General features: G+C 40.0%; 2 protein-coding genes across 7 annotated transcripts in view; one reads left to right on the top strand and one right to left on the bottom strand.

Moving 5' to 3' along the window:
- Nf1 (neurofibromin 1) overlaps positions 1-21803 on the bottom strand; it is a 258116-nt gene that overhangs the window by 46889 nt on the left and 189424 nt on the right. For all 6 annotated transcript variants that reach the window (XM_057774561.1, XM_057774566.1, XM_057774564.1 and 3 more), the window contains 3 exons: positions 11231-11663; positions 9962-10302; positions 6025-6227 (listed from right to left, as the gene is read on the bottom strand). In XM_057774561.1, the coding sequence (XP_057630544.1) occupies positions 6025-6227; positions 9962-10302; positions 11231-11663 (977 nt within the window). The remainder of the gene's footprint in view (positions 1-6024; positions 6228-9961; positions 10303-11230; positions 11664-21803) is intronic.
- Positions 17029-21584, top strand: Evi2a (ecotropic viral integration site 2A). Its single transcript, XM_057774570.1, has 2 exons — positions 17029-17193; positions 20048-21584. The coding sequence occupies exon 2, from the start codon at positions 20068-20070 to the stop codon at positions 20749-20751; it is 684 nt and encodes a 227-aa protein (XP_057630553.1). The 5' UTR covers positions 17029-17193; positions 20048-20067; the 3' UTR covers positions 20752-21584.

Here is a 21803-nt window from a genome sequence, read left to right as displayed (position 1 = left end):
TTTACCTCTACCGAATTTTCAGACCAAAGGGGTAATCCTGTCCTCAGACTGCACCTCAGACTATATCTTCAGACTGCATCTGTATCCACCAAACCTAAGACTGCACTGAGCCTTATATTCCTCTCTCCCTTCAGCCATATCACTTCTGTCTCCACCACCCTAGTGCTAGGATTAAAGGCCTATGATCCCAAGTGCTGGGATCACCTTTGTGTGAGCTATTTCTTGATGGAGAAACCTTGTTAGCCAATTATCTTTAAGAGGTGGATCCCAGTTAAGGTGTGTCTTTCTGGAGCCTGAGAGAAAACTGGGGCATGAACCAGGTGCTCGCTGTCTGTGTGATTCTTGCTGGGGCACAGCTGAGCTTGGACTTCTTGTTTCTGTTTTGTGAGTTTTCCCCTTATAATAAACAAAAATATAATTGTTTTATCCTTTAGCTAGCCTGGTTATTTCCTGAATTGAACTAATTTCTACAGTTGGCGCCCAACATGGGGCAAGCCGTGGTCAGGCTCCATGCTGTTCATTTTGGGTATAAAATTCCCAGCCCTGAGTAATCACTACTGGCTGACTTCGGGGTCTGAGGTGGGTGGAGAGATGCAGGAGGCCAAGGCAGAAAAAGGCTGAGGAATTCGTGCCCAGTGCTGCCACTGCCACCACAGGCAACATACCCTCTGCCCCCAACAGGAGGTGCTCGCCTCCCTCCACCGACTGTCCCATGTGGCTGCCAAATAGCTCCCCTGGGGAGCACAGAATCTGTAATTTACACTAAATGACTGTTTTAATTTAAACATCTTTCAGTATTTGACACCAAAATCAGATTCAAATCAGCCACACGACTACAAGTGCACAGTGACACCTACTGGCAGGTAACGGTTATTGCACCTACTCCAGCTAACTCAACCACAGGTAAGATTTAAAATAAAAAAATATAAATTATAAATTTATAATTTAAAAGTAAAAATGACAATCTAAGAATCCAAAAATTCACTAGCTTTTTTACTTATACTATGTACATGTCATGTAAGGTTTATATGATTTCCCTCCTATCATATTTGATTCTGGGGATTAGTTTTGTCCTCCATATTTTCTCCTTAAAAACATGGTTTGATAATAGGGCCCAAAATGAGGCACTTTTAGAAATAATAAAGTCTTTACAGACTGACACTGATCAATTAAAAGAAAAATTCAAAACTCTGAAAAAGAATACAAACAATTTGACTAAAAAAACCCAGTCAAATGAGGTACTTTTTATCTGTAATAGTCAAGTTTGTACTTATGTTAGGTTTTCTAGATATATAAAAATATATTTCAGGGCTGGAGAGATGGCTCAGAGGTTAAGAGCACTGGATGTTCTTCCAGAGGTCCTGAGTTCAATTCCCAGCAACCACATGGTGGCTCACAACCATCTGATCTGGTGCCCTCTTCTGGCCTGCAGGGACACATGCAGACAGAACACTATACATAATAAACAAATAATAAATAAAAATAAATAAATTAAAAAAAATATTTCAGTTATATAGGTATTCTTCAAATCTTTCAGAGACCTTCAAAATATGACATTTAAATGTTTTAATAACTTAGGACTTTTTATGGACAATGAGACACATCTGCTCCTGGCAACACCAATTACTTCAAGAGGAAGATGGGCATCAAAAAGGCTCCTTATGGAGTTTGCTAGACATTTGGGCAAGAAACTGTTCTTGCCTGTACTGCTTGATAAACTGAACATACAGGACCCACAGAGAGATGACTGCTAAACTTGCCTAAAGGTTAGACGATACTTCAGGGTTCCTGCTTCATGAAAGACTCAATAGACATTCTGCAGGACACAGAAGAAAGTGACTGACAAACTGCCAATATAGGTGGAACTGTCTTTAAAATTTCCTGCTTCATAGAAAAGTCTGCTGGATACTATGGGCCTGTAGGCTAAATATGGATGCTCCAACGGTACACAAAAGAACTTTGGGTGACTGTCCAGGTAGCAAGATATCTCTGTCTATTCTAGAGTTTTGGAAGTTGCTTAAAATGCTCTTCCTGTTTACTTAGGTAATATTATATCCTTCTGGAGTCTTTGATAGAGTTAAAGAATTGATAGTAATAATTATAATTTTCCATAGTTATGATAAAAGATAAAGTAGATATAAATATTATAACTATATTTCTTGCTTAATACCTGTTCTGTTATATGTAATTTTACTATGTTAAAGCTAAAGCCTTCCTTTTTGTTTAAACAGAAAAGGGGAAATGGTGTAGGAGGTCCTTCTGTTTATGTGTTGCTTTTATTGGTTAACAAATAAAGAAACTGGCTTGGCCTATCGCACGGTAAAAGGAAGGCAGAGTTAGGGAGAGGCCATGATCCACTGCCAGGGACAGACGTGCTGAAACTTTGCTGGTAGACCACAACCTTGTGGTGATACACAGATTAAGAAAAATGGGTTAAATTAATATGGAAGAGTTAGCCAATAAAAAGCTAGAAATAATGGGCCAAGCAGTGATTTAATGAATAGTTTCTGTTCAATTATTTTGGGGCTAAGTGGCCAGGAACCAACAAGTGGCCCTTCCTCCAACAATTTCTTTTAGACTGGATCAATTTTGTGTAGCTCAGGGTGGCCTTGAACTAACAGAGATCCATCTGCCTCTGTCTTCCAAGTCCTGGGATTAAAAATGTGTGCCACCACTCCCTGGCCTCTTGTGGCTTAGCTCTGCACTCTGTTCTTCAGGCAAGCTTTATTTGTATTTATTTATACAGACCCAGGACCTCTGGAAGAGCAGCTAGTATTTATAACTGCTGCCCACCTCTCCAGTCGCAGCAATGATTTTACCATGAAGAAATGGAGGGGAGGCTGAAAGCAAAGAATGGACAAACATTTAGATAGGAGGTAAAGATACTAAGCTTTGAAAAAATATTTTTTTCCTTGTTTGGTTTTTTCGAGACAAGGCCTATATAGCCTTGGTTGTCCTGAAACTCACTCTGTAGACCAGGATAGCCTTGAACTCAAAAGCTCTGCTTGCTGTCTGCTTTTGGAGTGCTGGGATTAAGGGTGTGTGTCAACACCACCCAGCTGAAGAAATAATTTTAAAAGTCAGTAAACCAAACCAGGAGTAGTGGTCCACACCAAGCCTGATTTACAGAGTGAGTTCTATGATAGCCAAGGCAACAGAGAAACTTGTCTCAAAACAGAAAAAACAAACAAAAAACTGTACTGAAACATATTCTAATCTTTAAATTTTGTTGTTGTTGTTTTATTTTAGATAGGGTCTCTCTACATAGCCCTGGCTGTCCTCAAACTCATAGAGTTCCACATGCCTTTGCCTCCCTAGTGCTGGAATTAAAAGTATACACTGCCATGCATGGCCATTCCATTCTAACATTTTAAAGTATATAGTTTGGTGGCATAAAGTACATTCAAATTGTTACGTGACTACCACTACCACCCATTCTTTAAACTTTTTATTTATTTATTTATTTATTTATTTATTTGAGACAGGGTTTCTCAGTAGCTATGGAGCCATTTCTGGAACTTGTTCTGCAGACCAGGCTGGCCTCAAACTCACAGAGATCCGCCTGCCTCTGCCTCCTGAGTGCTGGGATTAAAGGTGTGCGCCACCACCTTCACTTTTCCAAACTGAAACTTTGGATCCAATCACTTTTAATGGCATCATATTTTCTATTAAAGAGAACCAGCACCTTAATTTGTTTGCTCGTTTGATTTTCCAACTCTTTTTTTCTACTAAGTAGCTTTAATAAATTGGAAAGTAGGCAAAATGAATACATGACAATGGAGGTCATAAAATGTCACTTTGGTGAGGGGTAGTATTGAGAGAGGTTTCTGGACACTAGAAATATTGTGGGCTGTGATTTAGAAGACACTTTCATGATGCACCCACTGTCAAAGCTCACCAATTAACACCTACTCACTTAATACCCGCACACTTTACTATAACAAGATAGACCTTAGTTTTAAAACATCAACATAAAAACAGTATGCTACACACATCTCACCATTAATTCTTTTTAAAAGTGGGGGGAGGGCAGAGCCCTGGGGAGGTCAGAGGATAACTTTGTGGGGTTGGTTTCCCCTTTTCACCTTAACATGGGCTCTGGGGATTGAACTCAGATTGCCAGGCTTTGTGGCAAGTACCTTTACCCACTGAGTCACCTTGCTGGCTCCTGAAGATGTGAATATTCTTAAGGGTCTAATCTACTTAAAAGTCTTTCTAGAAAAATCATCCTTGTTTCAATGCTATTGACCATCAGGATTTAATCTTTAAAAGTATTTTTTTTTTTTTTTTTTTTTTTGGTTTTTCGAGACAGGGTTTCTCTGTGGTTTTGGAGTCTGTCCTGGAACTAGCTCTTGTAGACCAGGCTGGTCTCGAACTCACAGAGATCCGCCTGCCTCTGCCTCCCGAGTGCTGGGATTAAAGGCGTGCGCCACCACCGCCCGGCTTAAAAGTATTTTTCAATCTGATACCTAATCAGTCATTTCACAATACTTTTAATATGTATTTTTTAAGTAACAAACTTAAAAATTCTTTTCTTAGTATGATGGACATGGTTCTGTGACTCACAAACCGACAGAGCTCTTCTCAACTAAGGACACTCAGCTTTCCACAGTCTCTCCAAAGTCATCTCCAGCTCTAGTTTGGGCATTCACTGTTTTCTTTTTTTGTATTTGTACTCTGTGTATTCGAAAGTCTCATGAAGCACATTTGTTCATTATTTACTCTGCTTCTATCTTGTGTGTTTGTTTTACCTATTCTACTTTCATAAAAGCAACTAAGTACCCACTTCTTTTATTAACGCTTCTAGATTTATATTCAACTCTTAAATATAACCAGAACTTACTCTGGTATCTTTTGTGTAAATGGCCTAACTTAGCTCATTTCCTAAACTCTTTTAGATGGTTTCATCTTCCCAAGCAGTTTGTGAAGTTTCAGCTGTCTGCTTCTCTTAAGTGGATCGATCTGTCTGCTGATTTGTGAACATCCATGTTTTGATACTGTGTCATTATAATGTGTACAGATGTAAAGATATCTGTAATATTTGTATTTCCTTTCTTTTCAATATTTTCTCAGCTATTCATTTTCACAAGAATTTAAAATCATTTGAAAATTTGAAATTCCATAGCTACTTTGATGGGGTTAGATTAAATCTGAAATGATTTCACAAGAGCTGTTTATACAGGAACACAGCATGCCTGCTCACACACTCAAATATCTTCAGACATTTAGTTATTAATAAAGCTTTGCACTTTTCTTCTTTTGCCAAACGTATACAAGTTCTTATCAGAGTTACACTCCTACATCTTTTGCTTGATTTAAAAAAACCCCAAAAACAAAAAAACCAGAACAAAACATATCTGACATAATCTTAATGATTTGTGAAAAGCATTTAAAAACCTAATACTAAAATATTAAGAAATGTGTTTGAATGAAGAATGCAGGGAAAAAAGCTTTTTGTGTTATAGGGCGAAACAGAGAAGGAAATGTCGGGAATGGAGCCAGGAGAAGAACATCGTCTATGCTACTACAGGGTGTGGAGGTGGACAGATAAAAAGAAAAGGTAGCAAATTAATGGGACTGATGCCGGATCTAGCATCACCTACCATGACATTCTTTATGAAACACAAATGTCCAATAAAAACCATAGTTCAAAATCAGCTATAGAAAAGAAAAGTAACTATTTCCTTAATAATCAAGGAGATGTGTTCAATTTCTGTCTATGAGAAGAAACACTAAAGTTCATGTAGTGGAAATAAAGAAGAAAATCCTTGAAGCGCAGGGAAGAGGACCCCCCAGCTCCCTGAACTTCCTGACAGAGTTCTGATAGGCTTCTCTGTACATCACACTAAGATTTTCTTTCAGAATTCCTTTAGTTACAGGGTACCCAGGCCAAAGGGGGGGAGGAGGAAAGTTTTTAAAAAGTACAAATAAAGTAAGTGAAAGCCCACTGGTTAATTTCCAAACAAAAAAAGTTCTTTGAATTTCTTAGAATCATTTTGAGCATTAAAGAAAATCATTACTTACTAGATTTGCTAAATCCAGAAATACACTCTTCCAAAAACTCTAAGGTGAGGTGTGGCTCATTGGCTGCAAGCGTCTTACTGATTGAGACAATAAAGAGGGTGTTGTTGGCAGGGATGCATAACCCTGATGTCTCTAGTAACTGGCCCTCAATTTTTAAATTAAAGGTACAAGTTAAGGCACACAGAAGATTATAGGCAGCAGACCTAAGAGAAAATGCAAAGGAGATTGTTTTAAATTTCTTTTGTAATTTTATTTTTCCCACAACATACAACTCAAGATTGTATTACAAAGCACAGTTAATTCTTTTTCAGTGTTACGATTGACTAGAGACAGAATATAGAGTAAGCCCCAAACAAGAGATTTATGAAATTGATACCACAAGAGCCCACAAGGCTCCTAAGACAGGCAGGTGTTGTAGGCCTTTCTAGAAATTTTCACAGGAGCATAAACCAGCAAAGATTTAGAGACTAGGTGAATCAACAGGAACAAATGACAAAATAAAGGCATGCCGTGTTTTCAGTGAGGTCAAAACTCTGCTGGTGGTTATTCTCTGGTAGACCCAGTGAAATAGAGACTAAGAGAGAAAGAGGCCTGGTGGCGCATGCCTTTCATCCTGGCACTCAGAAGGCAAAGGAGGTAGATCTCTTACGAGTTTGAGGCCAGCCTGATCTACAGAGGAAGTTCCAGGCCAGTTAGGGCTACATAATGAGATCCCTTCATTTTTTAAGAGGAGGCATTTAATCAGATTATAATGTTAGGAGTGTTCAAGTAAGGATATCCCCAAAATGTCTGGGTGTCCTACAATTTTCACTGCAAACTAGTGGTTAAAATCAAAGTTAAAAAAGATGTAGTTACATCTTCTGCTCTGTGACCTCACTCTATTATATAAAACCAATGAAACCAATCATACGTTATCTATGGTCTATTAGAACCAAAAAATAAGTTACAAATATATACAAACATATTTAAGGAAATCAGAAGTTTAAAGAACTTCAGTGGTACAGTGCTTTCCTTACATGTGGGAGGCCCTGGTTTGATCTCTAACATCCCAAAATAATGCCCCCACTCCCAATTCCATCCCATTCCACTCCATCCCACACCGCCTTATCCCATATCAAATAACAAGCTCAAGTTTAAAACACACACACACACCAAAACAAAACAAAAACCTGTTGGGTTATTCAGTAAATTTCAGGTTTTCATTACCTCTGAATTTTTGCCATGTTGAAACAGAGGAAAAAGCCATGGAAATTTGTTTGTCTAAGTGTTTTTTCTTCTGGTATGATATGCTTTACCAACAACTGAAAGCTGTCTGCTTGCTTTGTCACTAGAAAATGGCACAATTTCACTCAAACTAATAATAGTGAGATAGCCATTAGCATTATTTAACAAAGGTGTCATAGGGCAAGGCATACGGCACAGGTCTGTAATCCTAGAATTTAGCAGTCCAAGGTGGGAGGACTGTAAATTCCAGGCTAGAAAGACTCTGTCCCTAAAACCAGAAAACCTGATCTATAAATAATAATAATAATAATAATAATAAAAAACCTCCTTGGAATTAAGAACAAAGACAGTTTCATAGCTCAATTTTCCTAAAATGAGAACACTAATGTCAATACTCATGAATTTATCTTCCACTAACTAGTAGAAACTTAAAGTCACACTATGTCAATGTTATTTTACATTATTTAAGAGCTATAAAAAAGTGGCTCCTGGGGCTGGAGATATGGGTCAGCTGTTCTTCCAGAGGACCTAGGATCAATTCCCAGCACCTACACGGCAGCTCACAACTTTCTGTAACTCCAGTTCCAGGGGATCTGACACCCTCATACAGACACACATGCAGGCAAAACATCAATGCATATAAAAATAAAATCAATCATTAAAAAAAACCAAAAAAAACAAAAAACAAAAAAACATGTGGGCTCCTGTAACTTGGACTATGTGTCAGAGAGCCTTCCGGGAAAAGGGAAGTCAAGCACACATAAAATTTAGTGAGCCTTTTTTGGGATTCCATGAAGCCTATATAAAAAAATTCTGTTGAGGGGCTGGAGAGATGGCTCAGCGGTTAAGAGCATTGCCTGCTCTTCCAAAGGTCCTGAGTTCAATTCCCAGCAACCACATGGTGGCTCACAACCATCTGTAATGAGATCTGGTGCCCTCTTCTGGCCTGCAGACATACACACAGACAGAATATTGTATACATAATAAATAAATAAATAAATATTTAAAAAAAAATTCTGTTGATTATTGATCTTGAGATGTCTCCCCTACCCCAAGACAGGGTCTCACAATGTAGTCCTGGCTGAACCAGAGTTTGCTATGTAGACTAGTCTGGCCTAGAACTCACAGAGATGTATCTGTGTGTGCTTCCTGCATGCAAGTGTGAAAAGTATATGCTATACATCTGACTTAAAGTTTTTAATTACACTTATTTATTTGTGTGTGTCTGCATATATGCAGACAGAAACAAGCCAAAACACATACAAGAATGTCAAAAGTCAGTCTTCCACAATGTTAGTCAAACACTTCTTTACCATGGAGTCATCATGCTGGACATATATCTTTTCTTTTAAATAAACAAAAAATTGAAAGCCTAAAAGGCCCATTATGAAACCTAAGCTATGACATATATCTATCTATATCTATCTATCTATATCTATCTATCTATCTATATCTATCTATCTATATATCTATATCTATATCTCCTAAGAAAGAGTTCCTAAGTCTAGTATCTCTTACCTCAAATGATCATGATCAGATGTGTTTTCTGGGTTTGAAATATTTACATAGATTTTGCAAAATGAACACCTATAATTAAAAACTCTGAAATAGGCTGGGTGTGGTAGCAAGTAACTTTAATCCCAGCATATTCTAGACCAGCCAGAGTTATACAATGAGAGCCCATCTTAATAAAAAATGTCATGTTATAAATCTGGACAAAATACACAAGACGCTTCAGATTTTGGATTTTAGATTAGGAATGTTCCATCTCCATTAGTAAAAATCTTGACATTCCCAAGATATCTAAGATAAAGAACCAGCTAAACAAGAAAAGGAGATGGAAGAAAAAGGAAATGGGGAACCAAGGAGAGACAAGAAGGGATGGGGAAAAATACTATTCTCTAAACACAAACTGCTCATTAGTGTTGTACTATCCGACCACAAACGCTATATATCACATCTTTAGAGGTGCAGTCGGAAGGCACGTTACTGTTACCAAAAAGGAGAGCTCAGGCCTAAGAAGTGAAAATAGAAGCCCCACACCAAAGCCAAATCTGCTGGCTCCACAGGCCGACACAGCAGACTGTCACAATGCCCAAACAGAGCCAATTAGACTGTGCTCAGAGGAAGGGAAATGAGGGAGGAAGGGGAAGATGGGGAGGGAAGGAAGAATCTTTTTAAAAACAGTTCTGAAACTGTTATCTTAGGGCTGATGGTTGAAACCTTGAGCTGCACCGGGTTCTACCACAGCTGCTCTCCTGGGTTCAGTTGTTGTTCCTTCATGGGATCTACATCTGAATCTCTAAGACAATGTTTAGGTGCCTCATTCACCAAGTCCCAGCAGTGTTTGCTTCAGCCCCTCAGTTATACATTGTCTTCTACTTGGCCACAGGTCATCTGGAGGACAATTTAGGGCCACAGCAGTGACATACTGTGTGTGTGTATTTTACTGGGATGCTTTCCAGTGGATGACATCCTTTTTGTCATGTTGCTTCTGCCACTGAGGCAAGGAGACCAACATACGATTTCTTTAGAGAATCTTACTAAAGTGAAATAGGTAGACAGTAGTAATGCATTTGGGTTACTGAACTTTAGGCCTTCCTCCTCTAAACAATGATACTCTCAGTGAATAGTGATACACTATTTAACCTGAAGTGAACTTAAAAGACAATTAAAAAAGAAAAGGGGGGAAGTGCGGGAGAGAAATACCTACCGTAGACTAGGGTCTGAACTGCCTAAATTAAGTAATGCAATATTAAGCAGTGTCCCAGGAACATCTTTTGGTCGAATCTTGGTATGCTGGGGGATGGAGTCAGGCTGTGACAGCTCCCAGCGGGTCCTGATATGAATGATAGACTGGACAATGGCTTCACACTCCTGATGCATGAAGGTAAGTGGTGTGCCTTGGTTTGCAATGGTTAAGGTGAACTGGTTCTCATCCACTAGGCAGATCTCTTCGATTTCAGAAGCATAGTAGATGTCATTTAAAAAGACGGATTGCCCCAATACTTTTGTTCTCTCTGCTGAGGTTACTTGAACAGCAGTAGAACCAACCTGAAAAATGGTGGTGAGGAAGAGGAGAATTAAATTCCATTATATAAAATTCTCAGAAGGCTCAAAACCAACTCACCCAAGCACCCCCACATGATGTTTGCCATTTAAATGTTACTATTATATATTCAAGATAGTACCATTAGATATTTAAATTACTTAACAATTACTTATAAACATACTCAAAAGAAACTGACACCATCACAAAAAAATTATTCTATAAAAAAGGCCATGAAAGCCGAGTGGTGGTGGTGCACGCCTTTAATCCCAGCACTTGGGAGGCAGAGGCAGGCGGATCTCTGTGAGTTCGAGACCACCCTGGTCTACAAGAGCTAGTTCCAGGACAGGCTCCAAAACCACAGAGAAACCCTGTCTCGAAAAACCAAAAAAAAAAAAAAAAAAAAAAAAAAAAGGCCATGAATTTCATAAACAGGTGATAGAATGGGTCAAACTCACTACTCTGAAAAATCATGAACTGATTAAGAGAACCATGTAGGTCCTTTCTACTTTGCACACTCGACTGCTAGGCAGAGTCACAGTGAGGAACTACAGCATTCTTCTGCTCCTAGCCTGACCTTCAGTGCCTTAAAAGTTAATCTATTTTATTTGTATGAGTGTTTAACTGCATACGTATCTGTGCATCACGTGTGTCTGGCGCCCTCAGGAACTGAAGCTACAGACGGTTATGAGCCACTATGTGGGTGCTGGGAATTGAACCCTAGACCTCTGGAACCAGCCCCCATGAGTGTCTTTTAAGTGCATACTTTTCACACCTTTTGCAGGACCACAAGAAAGACAGAAATCTTGGTCTTTCCACATCTGGATATAACTGATATTGGATATGCAACTACAGTAATACTTGTAGAAGTCAGACTATAAATTGGTTGGTCAAGAAAGGCACCAAATCATTCAAAAACAGATGGGAAGTTACCTTAATAGAGACTTTGGTGTCTTTGTGAGCTAGCTTGAGAGCATTGTGGAACACCTTTAGGTCCTCTTCCAGAGCCAAGGTGGCAGCAGGGAGTTTCTGTTGCTCATGCTCTATGTGCTCAGCCAGCTTCCCGGGGCAGTCTATAAATATAAGCCGTTTGCTGCCCTTCAGGCCAGTCAGCAGCCGCTCGTGGTACTTGGTGTACTCCCTGACCCAGGAGTTACAGTTATAGATATAGACTGCAGACACATTGTCGTAAGCGAAGCCAGGAAAAACAACAAACCACTTAGAGAGGAAGTCTGTTTTAAAGCGATTGCTAGGTCCAGTGTGGGTAAGGTCCACTACAATTTCATATGGCTTTGCATAATATGGCTTTAAAGTCAGCAAGACATGGTATATCAGCAAATCACCATTGATTTGGCCAGTTTTGAACCTAAGGAAGGCAACAAAAAGGATAAACATTGTTAAGATTTCTGAATATATGGAATATAAATCTCTTTTCTTTTGTTTCACTTTTATTAATTATGCATGCATGCATGTATGAGAACATGCATGCATGTGAAGGCCAGAAGACTGTAGTGATATTTTATTTGTAATCTAACAAGTAAAGCTTGCCTGAAGATCAGAGTGCAGAGCTAAGAGTTAGCCAGAGAAGCTAGGCAGTTGTGGCACACACCTTTAATCCTAGTTCTCAATAGACAGAGATAGACGGATTTCTGTGAGTTGAAGGCCACTCGGGGCTATGTGAGATTGAATGTGTCTAAAAGAGAAACAGAGCTCAAAGGTGATCCCAGCACCTGGGATCATAGGCCTTTAATCCCAGCACTAGGGATGTGGAGATAGAAGGGATATGGGTTGGCAGAAATAGGAATACAAAATGGGAGGAAACAGGAGCTCAGATGCAGTCTGAGATTCAGTTTGAGATGCAGTCTGATGCAGTCTGAGGATTTGTGGAGGCAGATGCAGTCTGAGGTTTTGTAGAGACAGGATAATCCCTTTGGTCTGAGCATTGGTAAAGGTAAGAACTCTCTAGTGGCTAGCTGGTTGCTTTGCTTCTCTGATCCTTCAGTTTTCACTCCTGATAGCTGACTCCGAGTTTTTATTCTTAAGAACAATCAGACACCTGTGGAGGTCAGAGTCGGTTCCCCTCTCTCTACCATGTATGTTCTGGAAATTGCACTCTGGTTGTCAGGCTTGCAATGAAAACATCTTTACCTGCTGAGCCATCTCGCAGGCCCCTTTTAAAAATTTTATGATTAATTTTCTTGTATTTTTGGTTGTGAGGCTAGCCTTTCACAGCTGAGCCATCTCTCTGGCCTGATTAATTTTTTTTTAAAGTATGATTGACAAACCCTTAGCCAGACTAGTTTTTTAAAAATATTTATTTATTATGTATACAATATTCTGTCTGTGTGTGTGTCTGCAGACCAGAAGAGGGCACCAAACCTCATTACAGATGGTTGTGAGCCACCATGTGGTTGCTGGGAATTGAACTCATGACCTTTGGAAGAGCAGGCAATGCTCTTAACCACTGAGCCATCTCTCCAGCCCCTGATTAATTTTTTAAAGAGGACAATGATATAAAACAATTATTCGAAGTGTAGATTTATGCTTATATTTCTTAGATAGTGTGGTCAATAAGGCTAAAGAGAGAAGTAACAAACTGCCTTAAGAATTTTGAAAATAACAACAAATTTGCCCACCAAGAAATAAGACAGCGGATAGGGAGAAGGCACCTGGGTGCATCGTATTTCTCAGAGAAGCCGCAGGCTGAAAAAGGTGCTCAGAAGTTTTAGTCAGCCCATTTATCTGACCTTGAACACCAAGACTCAAGTCAGGACAGTAAAGTCAAGAGGCCCAATTCACAGGTTAGTTTATTATTATTATTATTTTTTTTTTTTTTTGGTTTTTCGAGACAGGGTTTCTCTGTAGCTTTGGTGCCTGTCCCGGAACTAGCTCTTGTAAACCAGGCTGGCCTCGAACTCCCAGAGATCCGCCTGCCTCTGCCTCCTGAGTGCTGGGATTAAAGGTGTGCGCCACCACCGCCGGGCTTCACAGGTTAGTTTAGATTGTCGGGGTTGGAAAGCCTTCTCCCCATGTTTGTAATTAAGAAAATATATAGTCCTGGGAATTGTTAACTTATCTTAGGATATGATGGAAAAGCATGCCTCAAAACCTGAGAGGAGTTGAGAAATGAAAAGACGGTCTGGGGTCTTGGCCATAATCTGAGTCATAGATAAAAATCTCTCCTATGGTTAGGTTTTCCCTCAGACTGTGTAAGCTAGTAAGTTCCATGGTTTGATTAAACCACATTAGGTCACATACCACGTCCACTTGGCTTGGGTTATGAAAAACTGGCTGGTGCAGCGAGGGAATGAATAAAGGACGGACACAAATGCACATACAGAAAAGCTGGGATCAGGTGGGCTGTGCATGCTCTGATGGAGTTACAACGACAGAAACAACCCAGAACTCTCAGGAAGTTTATCAGGTACAGCCTAGGTTAACCAGTCTTGGTAGGAGGCCTCTGTAGGTGAGCAGTCTTGGGCTTTACAGATCAGGCAGAAGGGAGAGGCAGTTGCTAGTTTTGGCACACATTGGCCAATTATTGGTAAATACTCATTTCTGCATACATTGCCAACATCCTCAGGGACCAGAGGAAGGCTTTACATCCTTCTGAGCTTCAACACGGCTCTATGTGTGTAGGGAGGGGAGCGGGGGAGAAGAGAGGCTTTGCCATTCCCATGGATTCAAACAACATTACTCATATCACTTAGGACTTCATTTGGTCATTACATATTCACTCAGGGCTTCCTTGGCGTCCCACAGTCATACACTGCTTAGGACTGAAAGAACATTAATCGACACAAGTAGGCACAGAAAGGAAGCTCCGAAGAATGTGGTGCTTGACTCTGATCCAAACACCTGTATTAACTCAGGGCCATTGTTCTCATCTCTTGATTTTCTCTGAGACATATCTTCGTGTAAGAAATTTTAATATTGTTGTGAAAGAATAAAATGACAAGTTGAAATATTTTTAAGATGAAAGGAATATTTTACGATAATAAAAGAAAAAGAAAATACACAGGTTGGGCATTCCTACTCTGAAAAAAACTTTGAGTGGCTCAGGCTGCCAGGATAGGAAACGCAAACCTGATACTCTTAGATACAATAACAGTGTAAGTCTGCTTCAGTTACATATGCAGGAGGTATCTAGGAAACAAATGAGTTCTGTGTTTTGTATTCACCACCATCCATTCAAAATTTCATTGTATGTATATGTAAACATAAATGTTGCAAAATGCAAAGGAAAACTAAAACTGCACACCTGTCTGGACATAAGCAGTTTGGACAAGGGGTGTTCAGCCTGCATGTATGTCCTACATTACTCACTAGAGGGACAACAGAGAGGAAAGAAAGCAAGAAGTTTAAAAGGAGGAGAGACCAACATGAATTGGCGAGCTGAGTGAAAGCTATGTAGACACACTGAAGATTCAGTGGTGGAATCTGGGAGAAGGAAGTCTGAATTCAACAAGAAAAGCCAGGGATTGATGAGAGGTAGCTACGTTGTACTACAGCATTAGGTCTACACAGCTAAGTTCTGAGAGATGCAGGTGGGTAATAAGTGATGCTAAAACTATGAAGGCCATCAAAGGCTCAGTCTTTCTCTGGGCATTGTGCATTTCTCAAGTTATGTTTTGTGGATGTTCAGTGTCAGAGCCAGCTGTCCAGCTTGCTAAATAAAAATAAAATGGCTGATCCCAGCATAGGCCTACTAAACATGAATATACATAGGGAGCGTGGCATTTTGTTGTTTCAAACAACTTTCCCATCTTACATAAGTACTGTGGAATCACTTATGGGCAACTTTTTCAACTTTTAGTAAGAAACAAGGAGGCTGGGGTTTTGCTCAGTTGGTAGAGTACTTGCCTAGTGAATATATGAAGGCTTGGGTTCAATCGTTGGCATTTGCATGTATGCTACAAGCCTGCAACCCTAGCATATTGGGAGGAAGGGAGGATGATCATAAAGGCAAGGACATCCTCAGCTACATAGTGAACTCTAGACCAGCTCTCATGATTACATGAGAACCTGTTTCAGAAAACAAACCAACAAAAAATCTTCAAAGTCATCACGGGCAACTGTAGTGATAATTATTTTAATAAATAAAGCTTGCCTGAGGATCAGAATGCAAAGCTAAGCCACTAGAGGCCAGGGAGTGGTAGAGACAGGAGTGATATGGCTGGGCAGAAAGAGGACTATAAAGGGGAAGAGACAGGAACTAACTAGAGTGTGGAGTCTGAGGTTTGGTGGAGACACAGTGCAGTCTAGGCAGTCTGAGGATCGCCCCTTCAGATTTGTCTGAGCAGTGGTAGACGTAAAGGTCTCTCTAGTAGCTGACTGCTCTGCTTCTCTGATCTTCAGCTTTAACCCCTATATCTGACTCTTGGTTTTCAATAGTCGTGCTACAGGCAACTTAATGAAACTCTAACTCAAAATAAAAAGGAGAGGAGGTCAGAGGGCTGGCCCAGTAGGTAAAGATGCTTACCATGCAAACCTGGTGACCTCAGAACCAAATAAAGGTAGAAGGAGGGAGGTGATTCCATGTACTTGTCCCCTGATCTCCACAGTCATGCCATAGCACACACATGCAGTCTCTCCCCTGTCCAGACTCAATGTCAAGTACATATATACATAGTAACAATAAATAAAAAATGTAAAATAAACAAAGAGGGTTAGGGATAGAACTTTGCTATAAATGTCTGTCTGGGGGCTGGAGAGATGGCTCAGTGGCTAAGAGCATTGCCTGCTCTTACAAAGTTCCTGAGTTCAATTCCCTGCAACCACACGGTGGCTCACAACCATCTGGAATGAGGTCTGGTGCCCTCTTCTGGCCTGCAGACATACACACAGACAGAATATTGTATACATAATAAATAAATAAATATTTTTAAAAAAATGCCTGTCTGGCAGGCAAAAGATACTGAGATCAGTCCCCAGCAACATTCATAAATATAATTAAAATTTTAAATTATGTAAATTCAAAGTTTTTTGTTTGTTTTTTAAAAAATGAGGATGTGGACAATTAGCTCAGTTCATTAGTGTGGTGCTCATTAAAAAAAGAGGGATATGATTATAGAGTTCTATCCAAGATACATGAAATACCTAGGGCTAGTACAGATGTTTAGTAGTCTAGGTACATCACTATGGTGGAAGTAAAATTAGAAGTAAATCCAAGACTATGAAAGGATCCAAAGTGTGATATGAATAGAGAGGATCTGGTATAATCCAGGTCTCTGCTAACATCTACAGAGCCACAGAGTTGTTACCACAGAAGACAGTGTAAATCTATTCTAGACATTTCTAATCGAAGGTGATGCCAGGACCCGTGCACATACCACACCCTGCAAGCATCCTCGAGTTCAAATCACTGTTGCAGTTTCCAGTTTGAAATGTCAGTTATGTGTGTGACTGGTTCTCCTATCTGACAAATACCTACAAGGACTCCACACTTACGTTTTAAAATCTGTCTGTGGTACAAAATAAAAGTCTAAAAATGATTTCAATGCCTTGATGTCTTCACATAATTTCCACTGAATAATACTAATTTCAAAAGCAAATAGCAGGCAAAAGCAATCAGCCAAAGGAGGTCAAAAGAAACAAAGTGGAAAGCCCCCCCCCCCATTCTGGGGGTGGAGATTTGCTCTACAAAGCTTCTTGTCACCCCAGAGCCAGCTAGAGCAGTTGGAGCTTCTGCCTTCCACGTGACATGTGTTTGAGTCGCAGCGGAAAGGAAATGTGTCATCTGTGGTTTGGTTTGAAAAGTGGAAAACTTGCTGTACACATCCTCTTAAAAAAACTGCAGATTTCAGTTTTGTAGTCTTCAAACTGTTCTACTTTAAGTAAGAAAAGAAGAAAAGAAGTGGTTGATTAAATAAAGAGTGTGGCAGAGCATTTGTAAGGTAGGTCATACACGTGGCTTTTCTCATTCCTTTTCACTCATAACTCTGTTCAGATTAGCGTTGAGGAAGTGTTTTTTTTTAAGATGCATAGATCTAACAAAGCAGAATTGTTGTTTTTCTATCCTATTATGGAAAATTATGTAAATAGCATAAGCAATTAGAGCTAGGAGAATTTATAATTATTAATGTGAAGTTTTAAACCAGAATGAGGAAGGACCTGAGTATGGACTCAAATGAGTTGAAAAGTTTCATTTGTCTTTTAATTAGGGAAATATATTTCTCATTACTAGAGCTTAAGCATTATAAATGTGACTAAAAAATGATGAGACAAAAAACATAACCAGAAAGCCAAAACCTTGCTAACCCAACCTGGGCTCTAGGGCATAAAACAGGTGTAGGAATAGTCCTCAGTTCTCAGGCATTTGTGAGCATAAGAGAAAGTCTCATTTTGTCAGCAGCTTGTTTACTGGGGCATGGCAGCACATCTGGCTGAAGACAATCAACAGCAGGCCTATTATGTGTCCCGTGGTACACTGCTAGCATGTAGATACAGTGATGTATACTGCACTGTGAATGAACTAATGTGATTTGAATAACATACTGTAAGTCATTTTAACATTGAATACATGAATCTACTCTGGTAGAAAATGATGGGATTTCTTCATAACCCAATTAAAAGTGCTTCTTTTTGTGAACAACTCATAAAGTATCAAGAGAATCCTATCATTCAACTTGAAGACTGAAGCTGAATACTATTACACAAGTCAGAGCACTGTATCTTGAAGTGTCTATCAATAGTCATAATCCTGACAATGATCTGGATCCCAGAACATTAGGTAAAAATTTTGCTGGTTTTGTTTTTTCTCCCTCTCCACTCGTAGTTTACAGTTAGCATCATTTACAATATGTTATTATTGTCTGTGCAATTTAACACACCTGTTAGTCTCAATTTCTGTTCACTAGCATTCAGATATTGTCTAGTGGCATATAGTGTCCCATAGAAAACCACCCTGCTCCAGTATAACTGCCAGAGTGCCACTTGGAGTGGTTTAGAGACAGAATCTCACACCCTACCCTAGACCTGAAAAGAAGACTCCTTCATATATTCCACTTTGAAAACAACATCTATAAAACACACAGGGTCCTTAACAAGACAACCCATTCATTCTTAGAACAGTCTAGTGTTTGCTCTAAGTCTCCTCATTTATGCTCTGAATAAAATACTATCTCAAGAGTTGCTCTGGAGAACTCTCATAGCACAGGAAGCACCTCAGCCGAACCTGGTCACACATGCACACACGAATGCCTTCAGGCCTGGTCACACATGCACATGTGATCTAAGGACCCAGGAGACAGAGGCAGGCTAATCTCTTAAAGCAGAAAAACAATTCAGTTCACTAAAGGTGCTAAATGTCTCTTGCTAGGTTAGCTCTACCTAAGGCAGACAATGACAGCCCTAGCAAGATCTCTAAGCAGAAGGCCAATAACGGGAACTAAGAACAGACTCTGTCTTTTTATGTACTGGTTTCTAGAAACCTGAGTCCAAAACTAAATTTCAATTTTTTGGGGGTGGAGGGTTGAGGTGAGTGCTGGACATGAACTACTACACGGATGCATTTTCACTGTTGAATCTCAGCCTTCTAATGTTAAGAGCTGCTTACAGCCACAGCCACTGTGTTCTAAGAACCCAAAAGTCTGATAACCAATTTTTAAAAATTTTTCTTTATAATTTTTTTTGTAGATTTGTGTTAAAATGAGGTGGGGGAAGAATGCAAGTTATAAAATGACAACAGCCGGGCGGTGGTGGCGCACGCCTTTAATCCCAGCACTTGGGATGCAGAGACAGGCGGATCTCTGTGAGTTCGAGACCAACCTGGTCTACAAGAGCTAGTTCCAGGACAGGCTCTAAAATGACAACAAAGGTGGCTGTCATTTGTAGAACTTTTAAGTACAGAAGAAACCTTTTTTCTTTTTTTCTTTTTTTTTGGTTTTTCACTGTGGTTTTGGAGCCTGTCCTGGCACTAGCTCTTGTAGACCAGGCTGGCCTCGAACTCACAGAGATCTGCCTGTCTCTGCCTCCCAAGTGCTGGGATTAAAGGTGTGTGCCACCACCGCCCAGCCTGAAAAAAAATGTTTTGTTCTTCCTGATTTCTAGATTGAGAGAACAATCCTGCCTCAGCTATTCGGAAAGTCACTGTCAACTAAGGCAACAGAGGTGGAATAAGCACACAAAGCTGCAGTCACAAAAGCCAGGACTAGATTCTAGGGCTGTTTTAATGTCACAACTGGAAAGACCAACCAACACTTTAAATTCCTGCTTGATGTACAATCTTGCTTTCAATCTCTACCAAATATCCACCCTCCTCTCCCACAAAAAAGTCACTTGTAATTTCTTTTTATACTTGAAACAAAACTTTCAAGGCTAAGTTCTCCTTCACATCAAGATGAGGACGTGCAACTCAAAGGGTGGATGCTTCAGTAAAAAAGAGCCTTAAATGAGGAATCACAAGCACAGAAGCAGAAGCAGCTCACTCCAAGCTGAGGTCTATGACGCGTCCTTAATAGGAAGATATGTAAAGCTAAAGATACACAGTTAAAAATGGCTAAGAGATATTTGTAAATCCTAAATTACAGCATCAAAATGTATAACAAAATTAAAATGTTTATATATAATCTAAGAACAGGGATAGAAATTCAGTTAAAAATAAAAAAAACTTCAGTTGGGAAGGGTCCAATAGCAAATGGTAGGCATGGATTTCTAATTTCCTTGCGCTGTCTCAAATGCAGTCCCATAACTAAAATTACTTTGTGCTATTCTTCCACAAACTACTGATTGATATTGCTGTCTTAACAGATACCAGTATACCTGTGGGCATGGAGCATACAGGACAGTACCTGCATCTCCTTTTCCTGATGACAACAGTGTGTACCTTGCCTCCAGGAACAAAAGCAAACTATACACATCTGTTGGCTGACAATGTCACTGCTTGGGGCTCTGGTAATGAAAACAGCACGAACAGACATCAAGGTGAGAGGAGCACAGACCCTGTAAGCCCTACAGTGGATCACAGAGTGAGCTCGACGGGCATACTTGCATCATCTCCCACTGTGTCTTTAGCCCAGACATCTACATCGAAGTCCTCCGGGTCCCACGTCTTCAGAAACAGTTCTCCAGCAGCAGAGATCATTGAAAGCACAAGCAAAAGTCATGGGGAAACTTTTAAAAAGGAAGTCTGTGAGAAAAACAACAGCAACATGGCCATGCTAATTTGCTTAATTGTAATTGCTGTGCTTTTCCTTATCTGTACTCTTCTATTTCTATCGACTGTTGTTCTGGCAAACAAAGTATCATCTCTCAGAAGGTCAAAACAAGTAGGCAAGCGCCAGCCTCGGAGCAATGGTGACTTTTTGACAAGCAGTGGGCTCTGGGCTGCTGAATCGGACACTTGGAAAAGAGCAAAAGAGCTCACAGGCTCCAAGCTCCTGATGCAATCTACTGGTGTACTCCCAGCTACCAGGGAAAGGAAGCATGAAGAAGGAACTGAAAAACTCAACTAGACCACGCATTAGGAAAGGGAAATGCAAAGCAGCAATGAGGAAGGCTGGGTTGAAAAGAAAGCTGGCTGGTGGTGGTATTTCACACCAATTGTTTGTTCAGATGTCTGATGAAAAAATTTGACGTGTAGTTTAGCATCAAAGAAACCAGAAAGGAAAATATATGTCTGCTGAAGTTACCTAAAACTTCATTTCTGTTCCACAATGAATATTTTTTAAAAAAGTAAATAAAACAACAGCAGCAGAAGAAACTAATAGAAATAACAAGAGGTAACTAAATACTCCTGTTCAGCAACAGGTGACCTTTGTCTGAATGTACTTGAACTTGGAAGGGGTCTATTAAGTCCTTAGAGCCAAGCAGATGCCATAATCCCTAGAAGTCAAATTCCTAATTGCTAAGTATTTTCTTAAAACGCCAAACCTCTCCGCTGACGCAAATAATTCCAATCAGACCGAATTAAAAGACGCCCATGTTTCATGGAGTGCTCTCAGGTAGCCCTGGGAAAACATGGAGAGGGGAAGAGAGAGAAGGGAGACCATGTGAAACCTGGAGACCATGTGTCTCCATTCTCTAGGTGGCAATTTTAATAGCCTGTGGGAGTGGTCTTGACCTTCTCTGGAGAGGGGGTTACCATTTGGCGGGCAATGTAGAATTCAACTGTGTAATGCAATGGTACATTCTCAGTAGATGAGGTAGAACCCATACCAGTTTGTATCGTAGCACAGCTAACATTAGGTTACTTCTCTTTACCTTTACATATGGCAGAATACCAAAGTGCTTTTCTACTATACACAATAAACTAAAACTTCATTTTGTCCAATAAATGAAAAAAAATTAGAACAAAGTTGGCCATGTATCTTGCATTTATACCATCCTAGAATACATTATAAAAAAGAAAACAGGAGGGCTGGAGAGATGGCTCAGTGGTTAAGAGCACTGGCTGCTCTTCCAGAGGATCTGAGTTCAATTCCCAGCAACCACATGGTGGCTCACAACCATCTGTAATGAGATCTGGCGCCCTCTTCTGGCGTGCGGGCATACATGGAGGCAGAAT

The sequence above is a fragment of the Chionomys nivalis genome, chromosome 7 (assembly GCF_950005125.1).
Source record: "Chionomys nivalis chromosome 7, mChiNiv1.1, whole genome shotgun sequence".
NCBI classification, from domain to species: Eukaryota; Metazoa; Chordata; class Mammalia; order Rodentia; family Cricetidae; genus Chionomys; species Chionomys nivalis.
The sequence above is the reverse complement of the archived record's forward strand: the minus strand, read 5'-3'. Positions and strand labels throughout refer to the sequence as shown.

Excerpts from the sequence above, each read along its gene's own strand:
- Evi2a (XM_057774570.1), top strand. The coding sequence starts at position 20,068 with ATGGAGCATACAGGACAGTACCTGCATCTCCTTTTCCTGATGACAACA.